This window comes from Malaclemys terrapin, chromosome 3, assembly GCF_027887155.1.
Source record: "Malaclemys terrapin pileata isolate rMalTer1 chromosome 3, rMalTer1.hap1, whole genome shotgun sequence".
Taxonomy (NCBI): Eukaryota; Metazoa; Chordata; order Testudines; family Emydidae; genus Malaclemys; species Malaclemys terrapin.
In genome coordinates this window covers 83,107,191-83,135,000 of record NC_071507.1, presented here as the reverse complement: position 1 = coordinate 83,135,000, position 27,810 = coordinate 83,107,191, and the positions used below count along the sequence as shown (strand labels likewise).

The 27,810-nt window shown below is 45.0% G+C and overlaps 1 protein-coding gene across 4 annotated transcripts; it reads left to right on the top strand.

Annotated features, from left to right (window-relative positions):
• Window positions 1–1,060: 1,060 nt before the first annotated feature.
• Window positions 1,061–27,810, top strand: LOC128834200 (sulfotransferase 6B1-like). 4 transcript variants are annotated; one of them, XM_054022781.1, is made up of 8 exons: window positions 1,061–1,326; window positions 2,414–2,559; window positions 14,604–14,693; window positions 15,254–15,380; window positions 17,050–17,144; window positions 24,970–25,044; window positions 25,500–25,656; window positions 27,050–27,810. In XM_054022781.1, the coding sequence occupies exons 1-8, from the start codon at window positions 1,125–1,127 to the stop codon at window positions 27,178–27,180; spliced, it is 1,023 nt and encodes a 340-aa protein (XP_053878756.1). In that variant the 5' UTR covers window positions 1,061–1,124; the 3' UTR covers window positions 27,181–27,810. The 4 variants fall into 4 exon arrangements, with proteins under 4 accessions (XP_053878756.1, XP_053878758.1, XP_053878755.1 ...); XM_054022780.1 differs by lacking the exons at window positions 1,061–1,326; window positions 2,414–2,559 and adding exons at window positions 7,578–7,868; window positions 8,957–9,102; XM_054022783.1 differs by lacking the exon at window positions 24,970–25,044 and having other exon boundaries at window positions 1,062–1,326.

Here is a 27,810-nt window from a genome sequence, read left to right as displayed (position 1 = left end):
AGGATTCCCAGTGGGTTTGTAGGCTGGTTGCTAACCTGTGCTGAAGCCTGTGACATCACATCTACACTGTGTTTCCAGCACTAGCTAGATTAAAGGTACCATGAGTATGCCTACCTGTGCTACAATCACACCTTCACTTGCAGTGTAGACATACATGAGAGTGGACAACAAATTGCACCTCACTTTGTATTGCAAAATGGCTCATGCAAAAAAAATAAATAAATTAATAGAGATATCCCATCTCCTAGAGCTGGAAGGGACCCTGAAAGGTCATTGAGTCCAGCCCCCTGCCTTCACTAGCAGGACCAAGTACTGATTTTGCCCCAGATCCCTAAGTGGCCCTCTCAAGTATTAAACTCACAACCCTGAGTTTAGCAGTTCAATACTCAAACCACTGAGCTATCCCTCCCCCAAATACAATTTTAGACTGCATAGGAAAAAGGCTTACTTCATGAAGTAAATGCCTCTCCAAAGGAAGGTATTCTGGCCTTGCACCAAAGATGTTGCTGACATATGTAAAAGAATATATGCAGCATAAGAAAACTGTAGTGTAACTACAATATACTGAGCAAGGTTTTGTGTTTTCAAATGGATACCTAAAATTAGGCTCCTGAATCCATATTATAGCTATGTAAATAAATGGCCTGATTTTCAAAATTGGTGAGTATCTGATAGCTCAGTGGTTTGAGCATTAGCCTGCTAAACCCAGGGTTAAGAGCTCAATCCTTAAGAGGGGCCAATTAGGGATCTTGGGCAAAATCAGTACTTGGTTTTGCTAGTGAAGGCAGGGGGCTGGACTCAATGACCTTTCAGGGTCCCTTCCAGCTCTATGAGATAGGTATATCTTCATATACTTTATTTCCCTTGACTCAGGTGGGAACTGCTGAATGTAAAGTGCAGTGTGTGTTCCCCTAGAATACTTATAGTTCCAGATATCTAGAAAGCTCAGTACACAAGGCCACAGCCCCTTTCAATCTCAAAAACTACAAGTTAATCAGTAACATTTACCTTCATGCCCAAGGGAGTGTTATTTACCATTAAATTACACCATAAATCACTTCCACAATTATTTCGCTAAAAGTCAGCCTGTGTTTCAGTCTCTCTGAATAGAGCATTTCACAAACATGGACAAGAGCAGGAAGACAGTAGTTGAATATCTGGATAAGATATTGGCTGATAGTGAAAAGGCAGCCCCTGAAGACCTGCTATTTTCCTATAAGGGAATTTTGTACCCTGGTACTTTATGCAGCCCTGAAACTTTCCAAGTTCTTGATTCTTTTGAAGCCAGGAGTGACGATGTGATCCTAGCGGCATACCCAAAAAATGGTGACTATTGCTAGCTTGTTACAAAAACGAAATGTGAAATGTTATACAGTAGTTATGAATGATTAGGCAGTATTTAATGCAAGGATCATACATGACTGACACTGTATTAGGGATTGTTCAGATGAATAAGGTGAGAAGAAAAATTTTGTCCATTAATGACCATCAATTACTTTCTTCTCCCTTTGACTATTTACATTTTAAGTAACTGTATGTCCAGTGTTTATCAATGTAGAGAAAATCTTCCTGTGTGTCTCACTGTAGATCTGATTCAATGCAGATGACAAACCTTTACTAATATTTTGCATTGTGATGATGAATGAGCTGAGAAGAAGACAGCTTGACTGTCAATTTGACTGAGTTTGAAGAGCTGGTGGTTTGAAAAACAATTCCTTCACTTATTAATTGAGGAAGTCTCACATGGAAAAATTGGATCAAATTCTACTGTCAGTTGCACTGCTGTACATCTGCAAACACTCAATTGAAGCCAATGGAATGATTCCAAATTTACACAGCTGGAATGGAAGAAAAAGCACAATGTGACTCACAGATATGAGGGTATCCAGATTTCACATAACTGATCACAAGTGTTTCTGTTCATTTCCCCCAAATTTATTTCTTCTTTTTAGAAACCATTATTGTATATTTGGTTTTTGGTCAAGCTAGTACTAATGGCTTACCCGGGATTGGCAAGTAGGAGCCTAGTCAGTGACAGTGGTAGGTGCCTGTATTTATCTGTGACATGAATTCACCCAGAGAACATGGTTTTTAATTTAGTGATTTATAACTAAATTGTTAGTCGCAAAGAAGTATGTGCTTCACAAACAGGACTGTTCCTGTTTGTTGACAGATTATTTGGCCCAATCATATGACACTTCTGTTCACTCATAGCTTGTGTCATAAACAACTGAAAAATATTCCTGTATCAAAGTAAGATTTCAGTTTAGTTAGCTATTATCCATGAATGTTAATGTTTTTTATTGCACAGTAATTGATACCATACACAGGTATTTGCAACTAAATACATTCAACACTTGTTGTGACAATTTTCACTTCCATAGTCTTTAAACCAGTTTCTATCTTGTTTCAGGTACTAACTGGCTTGATCAAGTCTTAAATGACTTGGAAACTACAGCTGCAAAATATACAGAGGAGGAAATTAAAGAGAGAATTAATATTACAAATGAATTATCTCTATTTCCACCTCTAGAATTTGGGGATCCAGAGAAATTTAAGGTCAGCATGGAATGATATTAGAAATGTTAATATGGTTGAATTTTACAGGCTATGGAGGACTCTTACCTTCCCCAAGGTATGATCAGGTCAGCACAATCAGGGTGCAGTGCATTTGCTTAGTCAGTCCATGACTGGAAACCATGGAAGTTCAGACAAGGGGTGGAGAATTCATGAAAACGACCTTCCCACCACTGGGTTTCCTTAGATTCTGATCTGTCGCTCTCTCCTTTGCACTACTACTGTCTCCATAGAGCTGACTATATACAGAGGAGGGATTTGAGAGCCTCCACCAGAAAACAGACAATTAGCAATGGGACTGGGGGTTGAGGGAAGATTCTATTACTCCTCCATTTCATTTTCCAGGGAGTCTCCCATTCTGATTGCTAACAGCTTCTTTTGTATCGTTCAGTCAGCACCAGGGCTTATTTTCTGCCCCATGGTTTCCCAGGATTTCACGCAGCTGGAGGGACCCCCTCCCGTTATTTCAGAGTTATTAAGGGAGGCAATGGGAGAGCACTGAGACTCTGCCTTCGGAGAAAAGGGTAGTAGGGAATAGTTCTGTGGCTGCTGCTCTTGAGGGTTTTCCCCTTTCAATCTCTGCACTGCTCCACAGATCTAGGTGGGCCATAGAGCATGGAAGGGCTTCATGATCACAGAGAAGCAAGATCAAGATTTGGTATTGCATTCATCTGTTGCAGGAAAAGGACATTAGATAACACTGAATGCTGTTAGGGCCAGTGTTCCCTCCAATTTTTTCCATCCATGTGTAGAATAAATTTTGTTATGTGCATCATATCAAGGCAATGTGTGGATGTGCACCACCAGTAGAAACAAAAAGCCTAGATATAATATATATATATCTTTAAAGAGTTACCATAGGGATAATTATTCCAGCCAGGACAGTTAAGGCATTTTAGAACTCATGACTCTTAAGCATAAGAGAGAAATATAAATTATGAAATGCATAGACCAGTCAAAAATTCAAATAACATACTTCTTTTAAAGTGCTCAAGAGCTAACAACAACAACAACACAAGTATGTGTTGAGAGGTGAGTGTGAAAGACAAAGTGTGTGTATATGTGAGACAGAGACATACATAGTGTGGGTGTGTGAGACAGACACCAGTAGCCACCAGCAAGTTCTCTCCAGCCCACTTCTGAGCTCTGTCGTGCCCCTGTTGCTCTGTGGATATGGAGTACTGGGGTGGGAAGGAGAGGTGGATACCCTGACATCAGTGATCCCGCTTCCCCTGCCACACAAACACTCTGCACAGAAAGCAGGAGGCTCTGGGAGCAGCTGGCCAGGGGCTCCAAAACAGAGGGCAGGAGCAGTGCGGCAGTGTGGGGAGGGGCACCTGAAGTGTGTGGTACTGCTGAGCGGCCGTGCAGCTTAGAGGGAACTTAGGTTAGGTCCATAGTATTGCAGCAAATTACTCCAAAAACAAGAGCAGACTGAGGCGGCAAACACAGCAGGGTGCTAACCCTGGGCCCATGCACAGCTCTCCCACAGAAGACAGCAGTGGTAATCTGCCCAAGAGTGAGGGCAGGGAGGGTGTGAAGGGAACACTGATACTTTCAGGGACACATATGGTAAAACTGAGGGACCATATCAACTATCTGGTTGGACCTGCCTCTGGAACGCCTTCCTGGATCTGTGTACCTACTGCTGGCAGCATGACTGGTCCATAAATCTGGTGGGAAGCCAAAATTCAAGAGATAAATGATAAATGATTAATCCTAGATGAACAACCTCTAACAGGTTAGACGCTATTTCACAGATTCTGTTGGTCTCTGAGACATAGAACTTGGCTTGAGGCTTCGGGGTAGTCCATCCCGATGCTTAGGGTCGCTAGTGGGATAATAGCTTTCAGAAAAAGGTGTTTGAAGTGTGCCGAATATATAAGGCACTAACTGGATATGGTAACAATTGCAATAATTGAGTGAACAGGGAAACTGAAATACCCTTGGCTTTCCGTGCAGTAGGCAGGGAAAAGCTGATTGACAGGGGAGGGTAAGGACACTGGTGCTCTTGTGGCCCATGTAGTACTTATTATATGTATAAAGAGAAGACTTTAATCTCCATGGCTTAAATTCAGCATCTTTCCTAAGCACTAACATTCAACAGAAAAATTGTTAACAAGAATAAAATTCCAGGCATGCTGACCTGACATCAAGATAAGGCAGTTGTTCAAATACTGGAGCCAAGAACACCAAGTGCAAAGAGATGATACAGAGGGTCAGAGAGAAATTATAAAAATGGCCAGAGTATAGCGAAATAGCGATCAACTTGAATAAATGCCTATTGTTTCCCTAGGGAAAAGTAATCTCAAACACATATATTCAGTGGGAGTATATAGGAAGCAGCAATGCTGAAAGGGATGAAAGTGGACAGCAAACTACATTTCAGTTTGTAATACTATATGGCTGCTGTGAAATGGTCAGTACAAATTTAGGGTGCAAAGGGAAAATCCTAATGAAACAAAGAGGTGATATTTCCCCTCTATGTGGCTCTACTTGCCTGTGCCTGAAATATTATAAAATAACAACAGTAGTTTATAGATCTACTAGACAAAGGGCAAGGCAGTGAATAATCAAGCCTGATGTATTTTGTTCAGTTCAGCAAAGCTAACAAGTTGACATGTGCCCTTTAGCTCTGGGCAGTCATTTTTTAAAATAGTGGACTATGAACTGTACTATTCCTGCAGCCAGAAACTCATCATTAATGAAAAGCTAGCTATTGCTACAGGTCTATTGGCTAGGGTGCTAACCTGGGAGTCAGCTGACCTGTGTCTACTGGCAGCTCAGCCACTGGCCTACTCTGTGAATTTTGGCAAGTTACTTCTTCTCGCCAAGCCTCTGTTATCATCCATCCTTTGTTTGTCTTGTCTATTTACATTGTAAGCTCTTCAGGGCAGGAACTGAACTGTCTCTTCCTTTGTTTATACAGCACCTAGCAATGCAGGGACTTGATTTTGGTTGGGGCCTTCCGGCACTAGTATAATATAAATAATAAATATTAATACTATTAGGGAAATGTAGTTCTTCCTTTATTTTTAAACACTATACAACATTTTATTCAAAGACAAGCTTTCTTTTATTATTCACAGACAAAAACAAACTTTCAGAGTAACAGCCGTGTTAGTCTGTATCCGCAAAAAGAAGAACAGGAGTACTTGTGGCACCTTAGAGACTAACAAATTTATTAGAGCATAAGCTTTCGTGGACTACAGCCCACTTCTTCAGATGCATATATCATTGAAAACAAACTTTGTTAACTTGAAGTTAGGGTTGCAAAGTGGAACAGAACTCACCCAAATTGCAGTATAACAACACTTCAGTTTAAAATTTCCAAGATTTTTTTAAAATAGGAGTCTAAAGTTAGGTTCTTAAGTTCATATTTAGGCACTGAAAATTAGGCTTGATATTCAAAATTGCTGAGTACCTAGATGCTCTTCCCTTGACTCGAATGAGAAATCTTGGTATTGAGGGGGACAGTTTGGGATATGGCTACATCAAATTCTGTAGTGTGTTTTGGGCTGGTGTTGAAATATTGGCACTATAGCAACATTGGTTCAAACTTGTCTGTTATGCTGTATTTCAAACAGCTACCCTTACACCGACATAAAACTGGTGCGAGATCAGACTCAAGCATTATAAACATTTATGTGTCATCTTTAACTATTGATATTGCGACTTCTATAGCTATAATAGTTTCTTAACTAAAGTTTGATTGTGTCTTTACACTATTTCACAGAGTCGCACTGCTTTTTCACACAACCCCAGAAACCCAGCACCCCTTGAGGGACAAATCCTACTTGCCTTATTCAGATGAGTAGTACCATTGACTTTAGGGCATGAGTGAGGCAGGTAAGTAAGAACTGGATCTCCAGCAATTATCACTTAGCTAGATCATTAATTTTATCCATTAATTGTTTTTGTAAAACCACTGGGTGTCAGACTACACTTGTACTAACAATTGCTGTGCCCTGCAGTTTCAAACCAGTTGTTGGAGTCCAAGATATAGACCCTGGCGTGAGATTTTGGGTTATACTGCAAGTGAAGGTGTGGTTGTAGCACAGGTAGGCACCTCCATGTTAGCTTTAATTTAGCTAGCCCAGGTAACAGTAGCAGTGTAAATGTGCCGGCACAGGCTTTGGCATGGGCTAACAACCAGAGCACATATCCAGGATTCCCAGTGGGTTTGTAGGCTGGTTGCTAACTTGTGCTGAAGCCTGTGACATCACATCTACACCACTGTTTCCAGCACTAGCTAGATTAAAGGTACCATGAGAATGCCTACCTGTGCTACAATCACACCTTCACTTGCAGTGTAGACATCCATGAGAGAGGACAGCAAATTGCACCTCACTATGTATTGCAAAATGGCTCATGCAAAAAGCCAATGCAATTTTAGACTGCATAGGGAAAAGTCTTACTTCATGAAGTAAATTCCTCTCCAAAGGAAGGCATTCTGGCCTTGCACCAAAGATGTTGCTAATATATGTAAAAGAATATATGCAGCATAAGAAAACTGTAGTGTAACTACAATATACTGAGCAAGGTTTTGTGTTTTCAAATGGATACCTAAAATTAGGCTCCTGAATCCATATTATAGCTATGTAAATAAATGGCCTGATTTTCAAAATTGTTGAGTAACTGATAGCTCAGTGAGCATTGGCCTACTAAACCCAGGGTTGTGAGCCCAATTCTTGCTGGGGGCCACTTAGAGATCTGGGGCAAAATCAGTACTTGGTCCTGCTAGTGAAGGCAGGGGGCTGGACTTGATGACCTTTCAGGGTCCCTTCCAGCTCTATGAGATAGGTATATCTCCATACATTTTATTTCCCTTGACTCAGGTGGGAACTGCTGAATGCAAAGTGCAGTGCGTGTTTCCATGGGATACTTATAGTTCCAGATATCAAGAAAGCTCAGTATGCAAGGCTGCAGCCCCTTTCAATCTCAAAAGCTCCAAGTTAATCAGTAACATTTACCTTCATGCCCGAGGGAGTGTCATTCACCATTAAATTACACCATATATCACTACCACAATTATTTAGCTCAAAGACAGCTTGTGTTTCAGTCTCTCTGAAAAGAGCATTTCACAAACATGGATAAGAGCAGGAAGACAGTAGTTGAATATCTGGATAAGATATGGGCTGATAGTGAAAAGGCAGCCCCTGAAGACCTGCTATTTTCCTATAAGGGAATTTTGTACCCTGGTACTTTATGCAGCCCTGAAACTTTCCAAGTTCTTGATTCTTTTGAAGCCAGGAGTGACGATGTGATCCTAGCGGCATACCCAAAAAATGGTGACTATTGCTAGCTTGTTACAAAAACGAAATGTGAAATGTTATACAGTAGTTATGAATGATTAGGCAGTATTTAATGCAATGATCATACATGACTGACACTGTATTAGGGATTGTTCAGATGAATAAGGTGGGAAGAATAATTTTGTCCATTAATGACCATCAATTACTTTCTTCTCCGTTTGACTATTTACATTTTAAGTAACTGTATGTCCAGTGTTTATCAATGTAGAGAAAATCTTCCTGTGTGTCTCACTGTAGATCTGATTCAATGCACGACAAACCTTCACTAATATTTTGCATTGTGATGATGAATGAGCTGAGAAGAAGACAGCTTGACTGTCAATTTGACTGAGTTTGAAGAGCTGGTGGTTTGAAAAACAATTCCTTCACTTATTAATTGAGGAAGTCTCACATGGAAAAATTGGATCAAATTCTACTGTCAGTTGCACTGTTGTAAATCTGCACACACTCAATTGAAGCCAATGGAATGATTCCATATTTACACAGCTGAAATGGAAGAAAAAACACAATGTGACTCACAGATATGAGGGTATCCAGATTTCACATAACTGTGATCACAAGTGTTTCTGTTCATTTCCCCCAAATTGATTTCTTCTTTTTAGAAACCATTATTGTATATTTGGCTTTTGGTCAAGCTAGTACTAATGGCTTACCCTGGATTGGCAAGTAGGAGCCTAATCAGTGACAGTGGTAGGTGCCTGTATTTATCTGTGACATGAATTCACCCAGAGAACATAGTTTTTAATTTAGTGATTTATAACTAAATTGTTAGTCGCAAAGAAGTATGTGCTTCACAAACAGGACGGTTCCTGTTTGTTGACAGATTATTTGGCCCAATCATATGACACTTCTGTTCACTCATAGCTTGTGTCATAAACAACTGAAAAATATCCCTGTATCAAAGTAAGATTTTGAGTTTAGTTAGCTACTATCCTTGAATGTTAATGTTTTTTATTGCACAGTAATTGATACCATACACAGGTATTTGCAACTAAATAAATTTAACACTTGTTGTGACAATTTTCACCTCCGTAGTCTTTAAACCAGTTTCTATCTTGTTTCAGGTTCTAACTGGCTTGATCAAGTCTTAAATGACTTGGAAATTACAGCTGCAAAATATACAGAGGAGGAAATTAAAGAGAGAATTAATATTACAAATGAATTATCTCTATTTCCACGTCTAGAATTTGGGGATCCAGAGAAATTTAAGGTCAGCATGGAATGATATTAGAAATGTTAATATGAACTGTAAGAATTGATAAACTGTAATGGTTGAATTTTACAGGCTATGGAGGACTCTTACCTCCCCCAAGGTATGATCAGGTCAGCACAATCAGGGTGCAGTGCATTTGCTTAGCCAGTCCATGACTATAAACCATGGAGGTTCAGACAAGGGGTGGAGAATTCATGAAAACGACCTCCTCACCACTGGGTTTCCTTAGATTCTGATCTGTCGCTCTCTACTACTGTCTCCATAGAGCTGACTATATGGAGAGGAGGGATTTGAGAGCCTCCACCAGAAAACAGGCAATTAGAAATGGGACTGGGGGTTGAGGGAAGATTCTATTACTCCTCTCCATTTCATTTTCCAGGGAGTCTCCCATTCTGATTGCTAACAGCTTCTTTTGTAACGTTCAGTCAGCGCCAGGGTTTATTATCTGCCCCATGGTTTCCCAGGATTTCACGCAGCTGGAGGGACCCCCTCCCCTTATTTCAGAGTTATTAAGGGAGGCAATGGGAGAGCACTCAGACTCTGCCTTCGGAGAAAAGGATAGTAGGGAAAAGTTCTGTGGCTGCTGCTCTTGAGGGTCTTCCCCTTTCAATCTCTGCACTGCTCCACAGATCTAGGTGGGCCATAGAGCGTGGAAGGGCTTCATGCTCACACAGAGGCAAGATCAAGATTTGGTATTGCATTCATCTGTTGCAGGAAAAGGACATTAGATAACACTGAATGCGGTTAGGGCCAGTGTTCCCTCTAATTTTTTCCATCCATGTGAATGAATTTTGTTATGTGCATCATATCAAGGCAATGTGTGGATGTGCGCCACCAGTAGAAACAAAAAGCCTAGATATAATATATATACCTTTAAAGAGTTACCATAGGGATAATTATTCTAGCCAAGACAGTTAAGGCATTTTAGAACTCATGACTCTTAAGCAGAAGAGAGAAATATAAATTATGAAATGCATAGACCAGTCAAAAATTCAAATAACATACTTCTTTTAAAGTGCTCAAGAACTAACAACAACAACACCACAAGTATTTGTTGAGAGGTGAGTGTGAAAGACAAAGTGTGTGTGAGACAGAGACATACACAGTGTGGGTTTGTGAGAGACACCAGCAGCCACCAGCACGTTCTCGCCATCCCACTTCTGAGCTCTGTCGTGCCCCTGTTGCTCTGTGGATATGGAGTACTGGGGTGGGAAGGGGAGGTGGATACCCTGACATCAGTGACCCCCCACACACGCACTCTGCACAGCAAGCAGGAGGCTCTGGGAGCAGCTGGCCAGGGGCTCCAAGACAGAGGGCAGGAGCAGTGCAGCAGTGTGGGGAGGACCACCTGAAGTGTGTTGCACTTGATAGACTGCTGAGTGGCCGTGCAGCTTAGAGGGAACTTAGGTTAGGTCCATAGTATTGCAGCAAATTACTCCAAAAACAAGAGCAGACTGAGGCGGCAAACACAGCAGGATGCTAACCCTAGGCCCATGCACAGCTCCCCCATAGAAGACAGCAGTAGTAATCTGCCCAAGAGTGAGGGCAGGGAGGGGTGTGAAGGGAACACTGATACTTTCAGGGACACATATGGTAAAACTGAGGGACCATATCTAGGGTTACCATATTTAAACATTAAAAAAAGAGGACACTCCACGGGGCCTTGGCCCCACCTCTTCCCTGCCCCAACTCCGCTCCCTCCCCTGAGCGCCCACATTCCCCCTCCTCCCTCCCAGTCATGCGAAACAGCTGCCCGAGCACTACCGGCTTCACAGTTTGCTGGGCAGCTCCCAGACCTCCAGACCTGTGCCCCCGGCCCGGCGCTTCCCCTCCTGGGCTCCGGCTGCGCTGGGGAAGTGCCCATCCGGGAGCGCAGGGTCTGGAGGTCTGGGGGCTGCCCGGCAAACCGTGAAGCCGGTAGCGTTCGGGCAGCTCGGCTCTTCAGCTACACAAAGCTGAGGTGTCTGGGGGGAGCAGCAGCAGCAGCCGCCGCCGCAGGGGAATCCGTCTGTAGCTTGCAGCCTGCTGGAGCTGCTCTAAGGTAAGCAGGGGACTGGGGCAGGGATGCTGGCAAAACAAAGCTGGGAATATTTTCCTGGACATGTTCGGCTTTTTGGCAATTCCCCCCGGACGGGGATTTGAGGACCAAAAAGCTGGACATGTCCGGGAAAATCCGGACGAATGGTAACCCTACCATATTAACTATCTGGTTGGACATGCCCCTGGAATTCCTTCCTAGATCCGTGTACCTACTGCTGGCAGCATGACTGGTCCATAAATCTGGTGGGAAGCCAAAATTCAAGAGATAAATGATAAATCCTAGATAAACAACCTCTAACACCAGTACAAAGCTCACGGAATCTGCAGCTGCTGAACAGCTGATTAATATGCCACGTACACTCCCTGTGGACAGCACTTGTGTGTGCTTTTATCTTATCATTTTTGTAAGTAAGTGATTTTATTGCCTGAGACTTCAGATGGCCCCCTGTTTAGCCAAAAAGCTCTCATAACACAAGCAATGCAAACATCTTCACCCTGTCCTGTCAATGCATCTCAAAGCCTGACTTAGAAGACTCTGCTGTAGTAGCGGGGACATCATCCTGTCTCCAGGTCCATTAGATGCTCATTCAGATAAATCTGAATTGTTTTGAAAAAAATCCACTTCTTTCTCCCTTCAGCTTTCCCCATTTCCCATATTCCATCCTTCTCCACGTTTCCTTCTCTCATCCATCCAAAACACTCCCAACATCAGCTCACTAGTCTTCAAGTAATGTTCCTCCTCCCACTGCCACATTGTCTCTCTTTGATTGCAAAGGGCTAGCATGGGAAATCTGTGACGGAGCCAGAAAGGGAAGAACCCAGGACTCCTGACTCACAGTATAATGTGTTAGCCACTCCTTGGATTTCATTTTATCAAACTGGGGGAAAAAAAGGGTTTGGTTCAAGATTTAGGTTGCCTTTTATTCTGTTTGAACTGGATTTCCCATCTCTAAGGACAATTATACAGAGCTATGATGCTGATGTTTGTGACATGGTGAACTGCGTTTTTGGAACTGTAGAAAGATATTCATTAGTCACACATAATAATACCATGCCCTATATAGTTTTTTTAATCAGCAGATCTCAAAGCACTTTAGAAAAGAGGTAAGTATCATTATCCCCATTTTACAGAAGGTGAAACTAAGGCACAGAATGTAGAAATTATTTGTGTAAAAACACTCAGGTCTCCTGAGTACCAGTCTAGTGCGCTATCCATCTGTTTGGCCACAAAGCCACCCCTGAGATGTCAGTAAATGCACCCTTACTGGGAGTCACTAGAGGAGGCCTGCACAACTCGTAAAGCGGCGAGGGCCATATTACTCCAAAGTAAATAGCTGAGGGCCAAAACCCCCCGGCCGTGCTGAAACACGCCCCCACCCCAGCGCCACCCAGCCCCGCCAAACCCCGCCCCCCCCAGCGCCGCCCAGCTCCCGTGTAAGCAAGCAGGACTCACCCCGGTGCCGCCTCCTGTTGGTCTTCTCGGGAATTAGCTCATCCAGCCGTTGGAGCGACCTCTGCAGGCTGGTGTCCCACTGCCGCTGGCTCTGTGTTCCTCCTGGACCCCGGTGCCCTTTTATCTGGGGTGCTGCCCCCTGGCAATACCCCCACACTCTGGCTCTTGGTCTCCTCTCTCTGGGGAACCCCCAATCCTCTATTCCCCACCTCACCTCAGTATAAGGCTACTGCCAGTCACTAACTAGCCCCCACGCCCTGGGGTAGACTGCAGTATATCAGCCACTCATCACAGGCAAGGTTGGGTTTGGACCTGCTGCCTCCTTCTATAGCTAGGCTGCCCCTCTGCAGCCCTAGTACTGGTCTTAGGCCCTTAACTAGGTCCGCAGCTTGGGGGTTTTCCAGGCTGGAGTTCCCCAGCTCCTCTAGCCTTCCTCAGCCCTGCTCCACTCCCAGTACCCTGCTCAACTCCCTAGCAGCCAGACCCTTCTCTCTCTACAAGCAGAGAGAGACTTCCTCTGGGCCTCTGGCTCACAGCCTTTTTATACAGGCCAGCTGGGGCCTGATTGTGGCATAGCCCAGCTGCAGCGGCTTCCCCAATCAGCTCAGCTTTTCCTCTGCCACAGCCCTCCCCCAAGGCTGTTTTAAGCCCTTCAGGGCAGGAGCGGGGTAACCACCCTGCTACACCCTCCCAAAACACATCCCCCACCCCAGTGCCACCTGCACCGCGGAAACAAACCCTCCTTCCCCAGCGCTGCCCCGCCGAAAAGGAAGGTGTTTTTTTGGGGGGGGGTGATACTTTATTAAGAATTTTTCAATTAAAGCAAACAAATTTTTAAATTATTTTAATTTTTTTTATGAATCATGAAAAAGTGACGCACCCGCTGTACGCCAGGCGGGGGGAGTGGGAAATGGAGACACGTGCACGCGTGTGCGCACTTCTAGCCGTTCGGGCGGTTGGAGCGCGGTGCGCGTGGGCCCCCGGCAGCCGTGCTTCTGACCATGCAGGTGGTCGGGGAGTGGCACGCGCATGCGGGGCTGTGAGGTTGGCCCCCCCCACCAGGCAGGGGACGAAGCCGGCAGCCGCGGTTCTCACCGGCCGGGACTGTGAGGTTGCTGTTCTCCCGCCCCCGGCAGGGGGCGAACCTGGCAGCTGTGCTTCTAACCGGCCAGCCGGAGCGCTGCTCGCGCGCACGCACGGGGCTGTGAGGTCGGCCTCCCTCTCCCTCTCCCCTCGGCAGGGGGCAAACTCGGCAGCCGCGCTTCTCGCCGGCTGGCTGGTTGGTGCGCATGCGCAGGGCTGTGAGGTCGGCCCCCTCCCTTCCCCCTGGCAGGGGCCAACCTGGCAGCCGCGCTCCTCAGCGGCCGGAGCGCGGTACGCGTGGGCGGGGCTGTGAGGTCGGCTCTGCCCCCGGGCAGGGGGTAAAGCCGGCAGCTCCCCCCGCCACTTGCCCATGGGCCGCACAGTGAGCCCCCGCGGGCTGCATGTTGTGCAGGCCTGCACTAGAGGGTGCTATTGCAGAGAGGTTTGCTAGTTCTGTTTATCTGAACATGTAAGAGTTAGGTTTTGGAGAACAGGAGAAGTGCTTATTGTCAGCCGTTAGATAATGAGTGTATCACTGGTTCTGCCTAAACTCAGCTGGACATCTCAAAAGAACAGGCCCCCTATTTCTAGTCAGGCAGGAAATACTGTTAGAAAAGGGTCTTGCACAGTATACATGGCACCACATTCACTAGACGGCATTAGAGGAACATTAATAATTGGGAGCCTGGTAGTTAAAGTTTAAAAGAAATGAGAGATTCAAGAAGAACATGGAAAATTAATGCTAATTTGTCTTAGATTTTGCTGTATATTAATGGTAGTGAAATAGTCACCCTCTGGATTGGCAGGAAAGAAATATTATTTCCTGCTAAGTCTAATTTTTTAAAACAAATAATTCTCAAAAAGATAACATTCTATTTAAGAGGCTATTTAATTCTATGTTTCTTTCCAATTTTATTTAAAGAGGATGAAGGAATTACCTTTCAGAAGAATCATAATAACACATCTCTCTCCTCAAGTCCTGCCGAAATCTATTTTCAAAAGCAAGGCCAAGGTGAGTCCTCATTTACAGTATCGTAGAAAATACCCACTGTAATGGCATTTTCAGACCCATTTGGATTTCCTCTATGTTATATGCAGGGCCTTGTGTTTTCTATGATTCCATCTAAGTTTTATGGTTGTGAAGATAAGATTTCTGCATGTGAACGGATATAGTGGTATGTACTGGGACGGCAAACAACTGAAAGAATAGCTTTAGGTTGGAAGTAAACTGGCCCCATTCATCTACATGGTGCATGAACACAAACCTAATGTTGACAATTTAAATGTTTACTGTTTCTCTGCTATCATTTCAGCAGAAATATCCTGCTAATGAGCTTAGCCATTCCTTATTTTTCAAATAAGGTAAAATTAATTAAACTGATTCTACTGATGCTGTGATTGTTAAACAAATATAAACTTTTTCTTACTTAATTATTATTAATTATTTGTATTACCATAGCGCCAAGAGCCCTAGTAATAGACCAGGATCTCATTGTGCTAGGAAAAGTACAAACTTCTTTGTATTGACTGTCAAGCATTAAACAAATAATTCATTTACTTATATTTTTTTAGATACTGCTGCTGGTTCGTAATCTAAAAGACACCGCTGTATCTTATTTCCATTTTTACAACAATATACCTACACTTCCCTCCTTCGGCTCATGGGATGAGTATTTTACAGCTTTTATGCATGGAAAATGTACACACAGTTTTTCTGTTTTTTAGCTATTCTGTAATTAATGGATTGGCAAAACTTGGCACTGGGATTTAGGAAGACATAGGGCAGATTCTGATCTCAGTTGTAATGTTATAATTCAGGAAGAACTACCTGGTCTTAGAGTTATTCTAGATTTATAAATGATGTAACTGAAATCAACCTGTGACCTCTGAAATCAAGAGATAATTCATTCGCTGACACTGACTCCCTCTGTGATCTTGAGTAAGTCATGTCAGGTCTTAGGGCCTGACCACCATTACCCTGAACTTTATATAGTCTGAAACACAGATTTAGGTAATTAAATATGAGTTATATGACTGACTATGCTAATACAGTACTTATTAAAATAGGTATAAGTGTGCTGGTCTAGAAATCCAAACCCAATATTCCAACTCAAAATAACTTCCCCCTATACTTTTCTTTCTGCTAATCTATGCATAAACTGAATTCATTGACTGGGTAGAAGGCTAAAATTCTTCCCACTGGTGCATAAAGAAGGGAATAGAGTTGAGCAAAATGTTTTCAACTAATTGTTTTTTGGGAGTCAAAAGTATTTGCTGACTTCAGGCTGAATTTGGTAAATAGTTTTGTTTGGAAATAAAATTTCTAAACAAAGGAAACATTTTGTTTCAATCATTCTGAATCATTTCATTTTGATTGTTTCAGTTTGAAATATTTTGTTAAACTTTTCTATTCAAAATCGCATTTCACTTTCAAATTAGGTCAGTTAAAGAAAAGACTACAAAAAGGGTGAAAAGAATTCAAAACGGCTGGATCAAAATGAATAACTCAAAATAAAATTTGTTTGGAGTCAAGTGAAACATTTTGGTTGATTTTAATCTATTTTTTTCTACTTTTTTGATTCAGCAAAAAAATAAATAAAAAATTAAACATTGTTTTTGATTCAATTCAAGCCAGATTCTTTTTTGGATTTTTTGGTTCACTGAACCAAAAAATCCATCACTCACTCAGCTGTGATAGGGAACAGTGCAAAGGAGAGCCTCCTTTCCGACCCAGCCAGCAGTCAGACAGGATGTCTCCATGGCAAACAGGAGTGCGCTGGAACGTTCAGCTGGCTGGAAAGCTTCTATGCTATGTCCCTAAAGTGGTTAAGAGGGTGTTTAGTCCTTTCCATATAGTACAGTGGTTCTTAACCTTTACTGCAGCCTGCACCCCTTTGGTTCTCAAAATATGTTCTCGCACCCCTTATCACCCTTCTCGCACCCCTTAAAACGTATAATGTTAATAAATACATAGATTTGATGAAACAAAGTAGTTGTACTTACATGCCTGTGCTTAATTTGTGTTTTCAATGATTTACCTTCTAAAAAAATCTGGCATGTCTCGCACCCCCAGAAATGGCATCTCGCACCCCCAGGGGGTGCGTGCACCCCAGGTTAAGAATTACTCACCTACCAGATGTGTGCTCTTCCATTAGTGGCCAGTACTAGCCATCAGATGGCAGGAACACTTATTGTTCCTATTCAGAAGAGCAGTGGCAAAATGTGTTAGTGTAGTCCTCACCTCAAAACCCTGTCTGACACCATGAAGTCAGCCTAAGCCTATAAAAGGAGTCCACATTCCTTGTCTCAGTTCATCTTTACCTCATTATTACTGAATCATTCTGATTTTCTGGGTTTTTTTTCTCCAGTGTGTTGGGGCTCCTATTTTGATTATTTAGTTGAATGGAACAAGCATATGGATGATGAAAATGTTATGGCGATAACCTATGAAGAGCTGAAAGAGGTGAGGTTAATGTTGTTTAAAGGAATCTTTACTTCATACTGAAATAGTGCATAACTAATGATAACAACACAGCTACTAAGCCCATGCAAGGCCTATACAATTCGTTTTGTTTTTGATAGAAAATGACAAAACAGAAATCTTCATGAAAATTTAATCAAAAAGCCACATTTTATAAAAAACCTCATGTTTCAGTGGAAATTTTAAAATCAGCTCTACTTAATCCCTATGATGAAATAAATGGTATGCAAATGTCCTATAGTCCTAGTTCAAGACCTCTGAGTAGGGTGGAATTTCACCCTCTGTGACCACCAACATGCCAAGAAACTTGAATCTAGGAACAAAGAGACTTTGGAATGAATAAGGCCTACATCTAATAGTATCCACCTCATGGGGAAATGATTACTAAGAGCCAACATCAGCCTTGCTGTAAGCAGGTGTAACGCCATTATCTTTCAATGGATTTGCACCCACTTACACCAGGCCTAATAAAGATTTTTTTAATATATACTGTCAACATGAGCCAGTGGCTTAATATTCAAAAATACTGAACATCTACAGTTCCCACTGGTTTCGCTGGGGGGTGGGTGCGCTGCATCTCTGAAACTCAGATAAAACATCTTCACAATAAAACCGGCCAAGTTTTTCAGCCCTCGCTCAGTCAAAACTTTAATTGTCTTTAGTGGGAATTTTTGCCAAAATGGAGGACAATAAGATATGTCCATATGTAACCCATGTGGACTTCTCCAAATCTCTCACATGAGTGAGCTGGATGGGTTTGTATTCTACATATTGAATTAAAACCTAAATTGCAGTAACATGAAGTGTGTGAAGCACTGACAAAATCCACAAAGCAGTCTAACAACAATTTCCATTTGTAAATCAAGGCTGTCTTTAGCTTGCCTTCCTATTATGCCCAGCTACCACAAAGCATATGGAGAGTGACCATGGGAAAATGCTAACCACTTGTATAATAGGTTAAGTGAAAAAAACATGTTCAGTTTGCAGTCTGATTATGATTCCGATACCCAACCTTCCTAAAGTGAAATGAATTCACCTGAAATTTCACAGCTGTGATAAAGGGCAGATTTTTTCCTGGAAAGTTTGCTTCAAATTGGACAAGGTGTTCGGGAGATTATTTAAACAATAAAATAAAAACAGGGTGATCTAATTTCTTCAGTGCCTGCAGTGTGGTACCTTGGCCCCACACTAAATCTATTTAGAAAAATCTTAATACAATCTCTCTCTCTCTCTTTCTTTCTCTAAGGGTATGTCTACACTACGAAATTAGTTCGAATTTATAGAAGCCGGTTTTATTGAAATCGGTTGTATACAGCCGATTGTGTGTGTCCACACAATAAAATGCTCTAGGTGCTCTAGTCGGCGGACCGCGTCCACAGTACGAGGCTAGCGTCGACTTCCGGAGCATTGCACTATGGGTAGCTATCCCACAGCTATCCCACAGTTCCCGCAGTCTCTGCCGCCCCTTGGAATTCTGGGTTGAGATCCCAATGCCCGGATGATGCAAAACAGTGTCGCGGGCGGTTCTGGGTACATGTCGTCAGGCCCCTCCCTCCCCCGTCACAGCAACGGCAGACAATAGATTCGCGCCTTTTTACCTGGGTTACCTGGGTTACCTGTGCAGACAACATGGAGCCCGCTCAGCTCAGCTGAGCTCACCGTCACCATATGTCCTCCGGGTGCCGGCAGACGTGGGACTGCATTGCTACACAGCAGCAGCTGCTAACTGCCTTTTGGCGGTAGACGGTGCAGTAGACTGGTAGCCTTCATCGGCGATCTGGGTGCTGGCAGCCGTGGGGCTTGCCTTTTGGCAGTAAATGGTGTATTACGACTGTTAGCCATCCTATTACAAGTCGGGTCATCGTACGTTAGCAGAGTCTTCCCTGAGCAGCCGATTGTGCAATAGGCCTGAAGACCATCGTCATACACCGCCCCGTATTTGCTGCCAAGCACCCAGAAAGATGCCGAGGGCTATCAGTCACGCTGCACCGTTGTCTTAAGATGTAAAAAAATAGATTTGCTCTGTATTCATTTGCTTCCCCCTCCCTCCGTCAAATCAACGGCCTGCTAAACCCAGGGTTTTCAGTTTAATCTTTGGGGGGGACCAGTCTGTGACAGTTGTTTGTGTCTCTCCCTGATGCACAGCCACCGTTCTTTATTTTAATTCCCTGTGCCTGTACGCCATGTTGTCACTCGGCCCCCCTCCCTCCTTCCCCTAGGCCGTCAGATACTACGTTTGCGCCACAGCTCAGAGAGCCGAGAAGCGGTTCGCGCCTTTTCTTTGAATTCTGGGTTGAGATCCCAATGCCCGGATGATGCAAAACTGTGTCGCGGGCGGTTCTGGGTACATGTCGTCAGGCCCCTCCCCCCTCGTCACAGCAACGGCAGACAATAGATTCGCGCCTTTTTACCTGGGTTACCTGTGCAGACAACATACCACGGCAAGCATGGAGCCCGCTCAGCTCAGCTGAGCTCACCGTCACCATATGTCCTCTGGGTGCCGGCAGACGTGGGACTGCATTGCTACACAGCAGCAGCTGCTAAATGCCTTTTGGCGGTAGACGGTGTAGCATGAGTGATAGCCGTGGGGCTGGCAGCCGTAGGGCTGCATTGCACCAGCCCCTTGCAGGCGATGGTATATTATGACTGGTACCCGTCGACGTCATACTGGTATGGCTGTCAATCATGGCCACCTGGGCAGACATGCTACTGTTTTGATGATGACGGTTACCAGTCGTAATATACTATTTTCTGCCAATTGCCCAATATTGTCTGCTAAGCACCCAGAAGAGGCCGAGGGCGATGCTGGGTGCTGGCGGACGTGGGGCTGGCAGACGTGGGGCTGCATTGCTACACAGCAGCAGCCCCTTGCCTTTTGGCAGATGATGGTATATTATGATTGGTACCCATCGTCGTCATACTGGTATGGCTGTCACTCATGCTGCACCGTCGGCTGCCACCTTAAGATGTAAAAAATAGATTTGTTCTGTGTTCATTTGCTTCCCCTTCCTCCGTGAAATCAACGGCCTGCTAAGCCCAGGGTTTCCAGTTTAATCTTTGGGGGGACCATTCTGTGTAACAGTTGTTTGTGTTTCTCCCTGTTCCTGTACCTGTACGCCATGTCGTCACTCGGCCCTCCCTCCCTCCCTCCCTCCCGCCCTCCTTCTCCTGGTCCATCAGATACTACTTTCGCGCCTTTTTTCTGACCAGGCGCCATAGCTAGCACTGGGATCATGGAGCCCGCTCAGATCACCGCGGCAATTATGAGCACTATGAACACCACGCGCATTGTCCTGGAGTATATGCAGAGCCAGAACATGCCAAGGCGAAACCCGGACCAGGCGAGGAGGCGATTGCAGCGCGGCGACGAGAGTGATGAGGAAATTGACATGGACATAGACCTCTCACAAGGCACAGGCCCCAACAATGTGGAAATCATGGTGTCACTGGGGCAGGTTGATACCGTTGAACGCCGATTCTGGGCCCGGGAAACAAGCACAGACTGGTGGGATCGCATCGTGCTGCAGGTATGGGACGATTCCCAGTGGCTGTGAAACTTTCGCATGCGTAAGGCCACTTTCATGGAACTTTGTGACTTGCTTTCCCCTGCCCTGAAACGCCAGGATACCAAGATGAGAGCAGCCCTCACAGTTGAGAAGCGAGTGGCGATAGCCCTGTGGAAGCTTGCAACGCCGGACAGCTACCGGTCAGTCGGGAATCAATTTGGAGTGGGCAAATCTACGGTGGGGGCTGCTGTGATCCAATTTGCCAGGGCAATGAAAGACCTGGTGATAGCAAGGGTAGTGACTCTGGGCAACGTGCAGTCAATAGTGGATGGTTTTGCTGAAATGGGATTCCCAAACTGTGGCGGGGCCATAGACGGAACCCATATCCCTATCTTGTCACCGGAGCACCAAGCCACCGACTACGTAAACCGCAAGGAGTACTTTTCAATGCTGCTGCAAGCCCTGGTGGATCACAAGGGACGTTTCACCAACATCAACGTGGGATGGCCGGGAAAGGTACATGATGCTCGCGTCTTCAGGAACTCTGCTCTGTTTCGAAAGCTGGAAGAAGGGACTTTCTTCCCGGACCAGAAAGTGACCATTGGGGATGTTGAAATGCCTATCGTGATCCTTGGGGACCCAGCCTACCCCTTAATGCCATGGCTCATGAAGCCGTACACAGGCAGCCTGGACAGGAGTCAGGACCTGTTCAACTACAGGCTGAGCAAGTGCCGAATGGTGGTGGAATGTGCATTTGGACGTTTAAAAGCGCGCTGGCGCAGCTTACTGACTCGCTCAGATCTCAGCGAAAAGAATATCCCCATTGTTATTGCTGCTTGCTGTGCGCTCCACAATATCTGTGAGAGTAAGGGGGAGACCTTTATGGCGGGGTGGGAGGTTGAGGCAACTCGCCTGGCCGCTGATTACGCGCAGCCAGACACCAGGGCGGTTAGAGGAGCACAGCAGGGCGCGGTGCGCATCAGAGAAGCTTTGAAAACGAGTTTTGTGACTGGCCAGGCTACTGTGTGAAAGTTCTGTTTGTTTCTCCTTGATCAACCCTCCAACACCCCCCCCCCCCGACCCGGTTCACTCTACTTCCCTGTAAACCAACCACCCCACCCTCCCCTCCCCTCCCGCTTGCAGAGGCAATAAAGTCATTGTTTTTTCACATTCATGCATTCTTTATTAGTTCCTTACAGAGGTAGGGGGATAATTGCCAAGGTAGCCTGGGATGGGTGGGGGAGGAGTGATGGAAAAGGACACACTGCATTTTAAAACTTTAACTCTTATTGAAGGCCAGCCTTCTGATGCTTGGGCGATCATCTGGGGTGGAGTGACTGGGTGGACGGAGGCCCCCCCACCGTGTTCTTGGGCGTCTTGGTGAGGAGGCTATGGAACTTGGGGAGGAGGGCTGTTGGTTACACAGGGGATGTAGCGGCGGTCTCTGCTCCTGCTGCCTTTCCTGCAACTCAACCATACGCTCGAGCATATCACTTTGATGCTCCAGCAGACGGAGCATTGCCTCTTGCCGTCTGTCTGCAAGCTGACGCCACCTATCGTCTTCAGCCCGCCACTTGCTCTGTTCTTCCCGCGATTCAGCCCGCCACCTCTCCTCTCGTTCATATTGGGCTTTTCTCATCTCCGACATTGACTGCCTCCACGCATTCTGCTGTGCTCTATCAGCCTGGGCGGACATCTGCAGCTCCGTGAACATCTCGTCCCTCGTCTTACGTTTTCTCTTTCTAATGTTCACGAGCCTCTGCAAAGGAGAAACATTTGCAGCTGGTGGAGGAGAAGGGAGAGGTGGTTAAAAAAGACACATTTTAGGGAACAATGGGTACACTCTTTCATTACAAGGTCGCATATTTCGGCTTGCAGGCAGCCATCGTAGGCCACAGTGTTTTGGCTTTTTTAACCTTCTTAACATGCGGGAAAGGTTGCAAACAGCAGCGCATTTCCCATATCAAGGATGAATTGGGTTGTCCATTTAAAATGGGGTTTCAATGTAAAAGGAGGGGGCTGCGGTTTCCTGGTTAACATGCGGCACAAACACAAGTAAACCACCCCCCCCCACACACACACACACGATTCTCTGGGATGATCACTTCACCCCTCCCCCCCACCGCGTGGTTAACAGCGGGGAACATTTCTGGTCAGAAGAGCAGGAACGGGCGCCTCTGAATGTCCCCCTTAATAAAATCACCCCATTTCAACCAGGAGAGCTTTCTGGAGATGTCCCTGGAGGATTTCCGCTCCATCCCCATACACGTTAACAGACTTGCTTGCTTTTTTTTTGTAATGTTTACAAATATTTACAAAGTTACACTCACCAGAGGTCTCCTGTGTGCCCTGAGGGTCTTGGGTGAGTTCGGGGGTTACTGGTTCCAAGTCCAGGGTCACAAACATATCCTGGCTGTTGGGGAAACCGGTTTCTCCGCTTCCTTGCTGCTGTGAGCAACCTACAGTACCTCCATCGTCATCTTCCTCGTTCCCCGAAGCGTCTTCCCTGTGTGTTTCTCCAGTGAGAGAGTCATAGCACACGGTTGGGGTAGTGGTGGCTGCACCGCCTAGGATCGCATGCAGCTCCGCGTAGTAGCGGCAAGTTTGCGGCTCTGCCCCGGACCTTCCGTTTGCTTCTCTGGCTTTGTGGTAGGCTTGCCGTAGCTCCTTAATTTTCACGCGGCACTGCTGTGTGTCCCTGTTATGGCCTCGGTCCTTCATGGCCTTGGAGATCTTTTCTAATACTTTTCCATTTCTTTTACTGCTACAGAGTTCAGCTATCACTGCTTCATCTCCCCATATGGCGAGCAGATCTCGTACCTCCCGTTCGGTCCATGCTGGAGCTCTTTTGCGATCCTGGGAGGACTCCATGACGGTTACCTGTACTGATGAGCTCTGCGTGGTCACCTGTGCTCTCCACGCTGGGCAAACAGGAAATGAAATTCAAACCTTCGCGGGTCTTTTCCTGTCTACCTGGTCAGTGCATCTGAGTTGAGAGCGCTGTCCAGAGCGGTCACAATGAAGCACTGTGGGATAGCTCCCGGAGGCCAATAACATCGAATTCCGTCCACACTACCCCAATTCCGACCCGCAAAGGCCGGTTTTATCGCTAATCCCCTCGTCGGAGGTGGTGTAAAGAAACCGGTTTAAAGGGCCCTTTAAGTCGAAAGAAAGGGCCTCGTTGTGTGGACGTGTCCAGGCTTAATTCGGTTTAACGCTGCTAAAGTCGACCTAAACCCGTAGTGTAGACCAGGCCTAAGAGGTTGTCAGCTTTCCAACAGAAAATGCTGATTTTATGGACGCTACATGTAGATTGCTTCAACATTTTAGATGGAAACCAGGCAGGCTGGCCAACTAGCCACCCTGCCTGCCTGCTTTCCTGCTAGCTCCCCCTCCTGCCCATCTCTCTATTCCCATGCTTCTTGGCAGCCTCAGTGGTGGAACTGGGGTTGTCCCGAGCTTTCAGGCTCCTTGTTCCTCAGCAGCCAGGCTCCTTGGCAGACCATCTGGTGAGCAGTTGCAGAGCTGGGCTTCCAGGCTCACCAGTTCCCTAACTACCAGCAGTGGCAGATTAGCCACTGGGCCAATGAGGTCCGTGTCCAGGGGCCCCGGCTAATTGGAGGCCCTTGGAAAAATGGGTCCCCCAACCAGCTCTGCCTGCTTGAAGCTCCTGCTGGGGAGTGGAATGCGGGTGCGGAGGCTTGCCCTATCTTGGCAGGAGCACCGGGTGGGCAGACCAGGCTGGGGTACCAGTGCAGGAGTGCCAGGCAGGGTGGGGCAAGCCCCCATGCCCCAACCCCATTTCCTCAGTAGGACTGCTGAGAGAGGAGTGGGAGGTCTGCAGGTGGAAGGATGGGGAGGGGATCCCACTTGCTGTGGCCCAGTGCCCCACAAAACCATAATTGCCTCTGGCCAGGAGTCTGGGTGGCTGGCTTCCAGGGATGCCTGCTTCATGAATAGACTGGTGGGCTCCTAGGCTCCCTGAACAGCTGACTCCTTAGCTCCCTGGGCTACTGGGCTCCTTGGCTGCCTGCCAGATAGGTGATCTGCTGGATATCCCAGAAATCATATTTCATTTTGGAAACACCACAACCTTTCCACAATAGGAACATTTCAGCATGTCCGAAACAAAATATTGCAGAAGTTCAAATTTTGGCCTTTCATCCTCATTTTTTGATTAAAAGTCCTGCAAATTCAATTTTTTTGGTGGGATGGAAATTCTGTTTCCTGGTTTGTTCTGAGGGGCTGAATTATTTTATTATCTTATTTTATTCTCCTAGTTTTCCTCTTATTATTTTTAGGTCCACTACTGTCAAATCGCCCTAGAACAGCTCTTTCTGCTTACTATTGTATCTGTCAAAATGCACCGTCACTTGGTGAGTGAAGAGTACAGAATTCCTTATTCAGGCATGTCCTTATTTGCACATTTCTTAGCAATGCCTTTTGCTTCAGCACACATGAAGTGTATGAAAACTAACAGGTATAAATTTTCTGGACTCAATTATGTGCTCAAAAGCTCTAGGTATTATTCTTACTCACTTGTATGCACAGCCACATATAAAAAGTATAGAGCCCACTCTTCATTTAGACAAAGTATCCTACTTCCATGAGTAAGGAGTTCAGGGTAAGGCCCACTGTACAGAACCTGCCTGGAAGTTACTCCTCTTAGAGTTCCTCAGTGATGCAAAAGGAAGTAGTTGCAGATTTTTCACAGTAATTCTGCTCTGTGAAAGTACAAACCCTTCAGAGATACTCTTATAATCACTCCACGGGTGAAATCCAAATGGAATATTATTTCAATAATATTCATTCTTATCTTCCTTTTTTTCAGAATCAGACTTTAGGACTGAAAAAAATAGCTGACTTCTTTGGGTTCTCCCTAAGTGAGGAAGAGATTCAGACTGTTGCAGAGAAGAGCAGCTTCAAAGCTATGAAAGAGAAATCCTCCAAAACTCATGGAGCACTTGGGAAAATTTTCTTCCGTAAAGGTACATATCTGAAAACTCCCTATAAATGATCACCAGTCTCTGGCAGTGAAGTCATTGGCACAGCACCTCTAGCTGGCTGGGTGAACTGAAGGCGCAGGTTCTGATGAGGTCTTGGCTGCAGCATCCCATCTTTTAGGGCTGTTGTAAAAGCTTGGTCCTCTGTGACATCACAGGCTTGGCAACTCTAGCTTGCTGGTGTGATGTGAAGGCACAGTCCTCTGCAAGGGTTAGTGGCTCAGGAGATCTGTCTTGCTGGGCTAGTATCCAGGAACCTTTTATTGCTGGGCGGATGTCCAGGGAAAGGCCTCTCTGATGCCACTAGAGTAGCAATGATAACCCCCACTGTGATGAGCATGTAAGAGCCACCTCCAATCCCAGGACAAAGACAAAATTCAGAATGCATCCAACTATAGGTGTTGAGCCAGACTGTCTGTTATTGGTGGCTGTGGAAACTTGAGCCACGATCAGTGCAGAAGTTGAAATCGCCTAATACAATTGCTGCGGTGACTCTGGCACTGCCACTGGTTAGCTCAGGAAGTACTCCAAGATACAGTGGAGTTACCTGTAGCTCACATTAGCCTGGGGCTCTATTATCTTGCATTGGGATTTCACTGAATCCCGTCCGTTGGTGGGGAGACTACGTCTGTCTTTCCCTCAGCCTCACCACTGGCCACCTCTCCTGATGTGTGGATCAGATGGGCTGTAGAGAAAGGGCAAGATGATGTGAAGACAGTTCACCCCACCTTCCACAGAGAATACATCAGATTCGTGTGTGGAAGTTCCCCTCTGTGGGTTATGAATCATGGGACCTTATCAGGCCCTGAGTTAGGATCTCTGGCTGCCACAGGCTGAGGCTGGCACAGAAGAACTGCTGCTAATGGTGGAGTGTGCATGGAGAATCTGATGTCTTTCCCCTACATTTATTTAAGAATAAGCACCACATCTAACAAGACACATGCTTAGTTTGAAGTTTGAATACCATCTTATCAAGAAAAAAAGCTACAGACTTGGGGCCAAATCAGATCTGGTGTAATGACTCTTGAATATAACAAAATCAATGTTTCTGGGGCTAGTTATTTCTGAGATATGGTATGACCAAATCAATAAGATATACCAAGAACTTTACCTGTATTTTTAAAAAATCCTACATCTTAGAAATGGCTTCTCCAATTCACCTCATAGATTGCTGAAAGAATTCTCCTGTGGTCACAAACTTTAGATGTAGAGTCACGAGAAGAAAGGATCAATTCTTAGGAATATAGATGAGGGAATGAAGGTTGTGATGTGGAAAAATCAGCCTTGCAATGGAAAGCTAATTACAACTTCAACCAAGGAGTGATGATCCTTTCTCTCTAACAAATGATTATATATACATTTTTTTTAATGTTTGCAGGAATTATTGGTGATTGGAAGGACCATTTCTCTGAAGCTCAGAATAAAGAAATGGACATAAAATTTGAAGAGTGTTTAGCAGGAACTAAACTGGGAGAAAAGATGAAATATGGGTTGTATTGCAAGGCCTAAAGAGCAAAACCTAATGCATCTGTTTCCCTTAGTATGATCTGTTCACTTGTTTTTGTACACTGGAAAAATCATCTAAATTTCTGTGTATCCAAGTGTAAATCATTATGTTCTAGTCCTTAATACCAGTAATTTATGACAGATGTGTGCTGTAAATGTGATACCTCACCATGCTTAATAGATCTTTTAAGTATGTATATGCCCATTGTATGACACTGCCTTAGAAAGGAGCTATAGACTTCAATATCATATACACTATTCTGAGGCAGAATCAGCCAGAAGCACCATCAGTTATTTAACCATTCTATCAAAAACAATTTAATCGGAGAGCCAATTCTGCACTGAGAAATCCCATGAAGTTCCTGGAGGTTGCATTTGATGTAAGTCAGTGCAGAATTAGGCTTAGAGTGTCCAGATGATCCAGGTGTCCAAAAGTGATAGAAATTCCATCAAATAGATTAGTTTTTGCCATTATCATTAACAGTGACTTGAATCTGGCTATCTTCTGGTGGAAGAGGCTGATTCCCTCCAGACTAACTGTTAGCCAAGCAGCTTTTCTGTTTCTTTTTTTTTTGCTTGCATTCATTATTTGTACGTGTCCTTTTATAAGTGTATTAAAATGTTATTAATTGG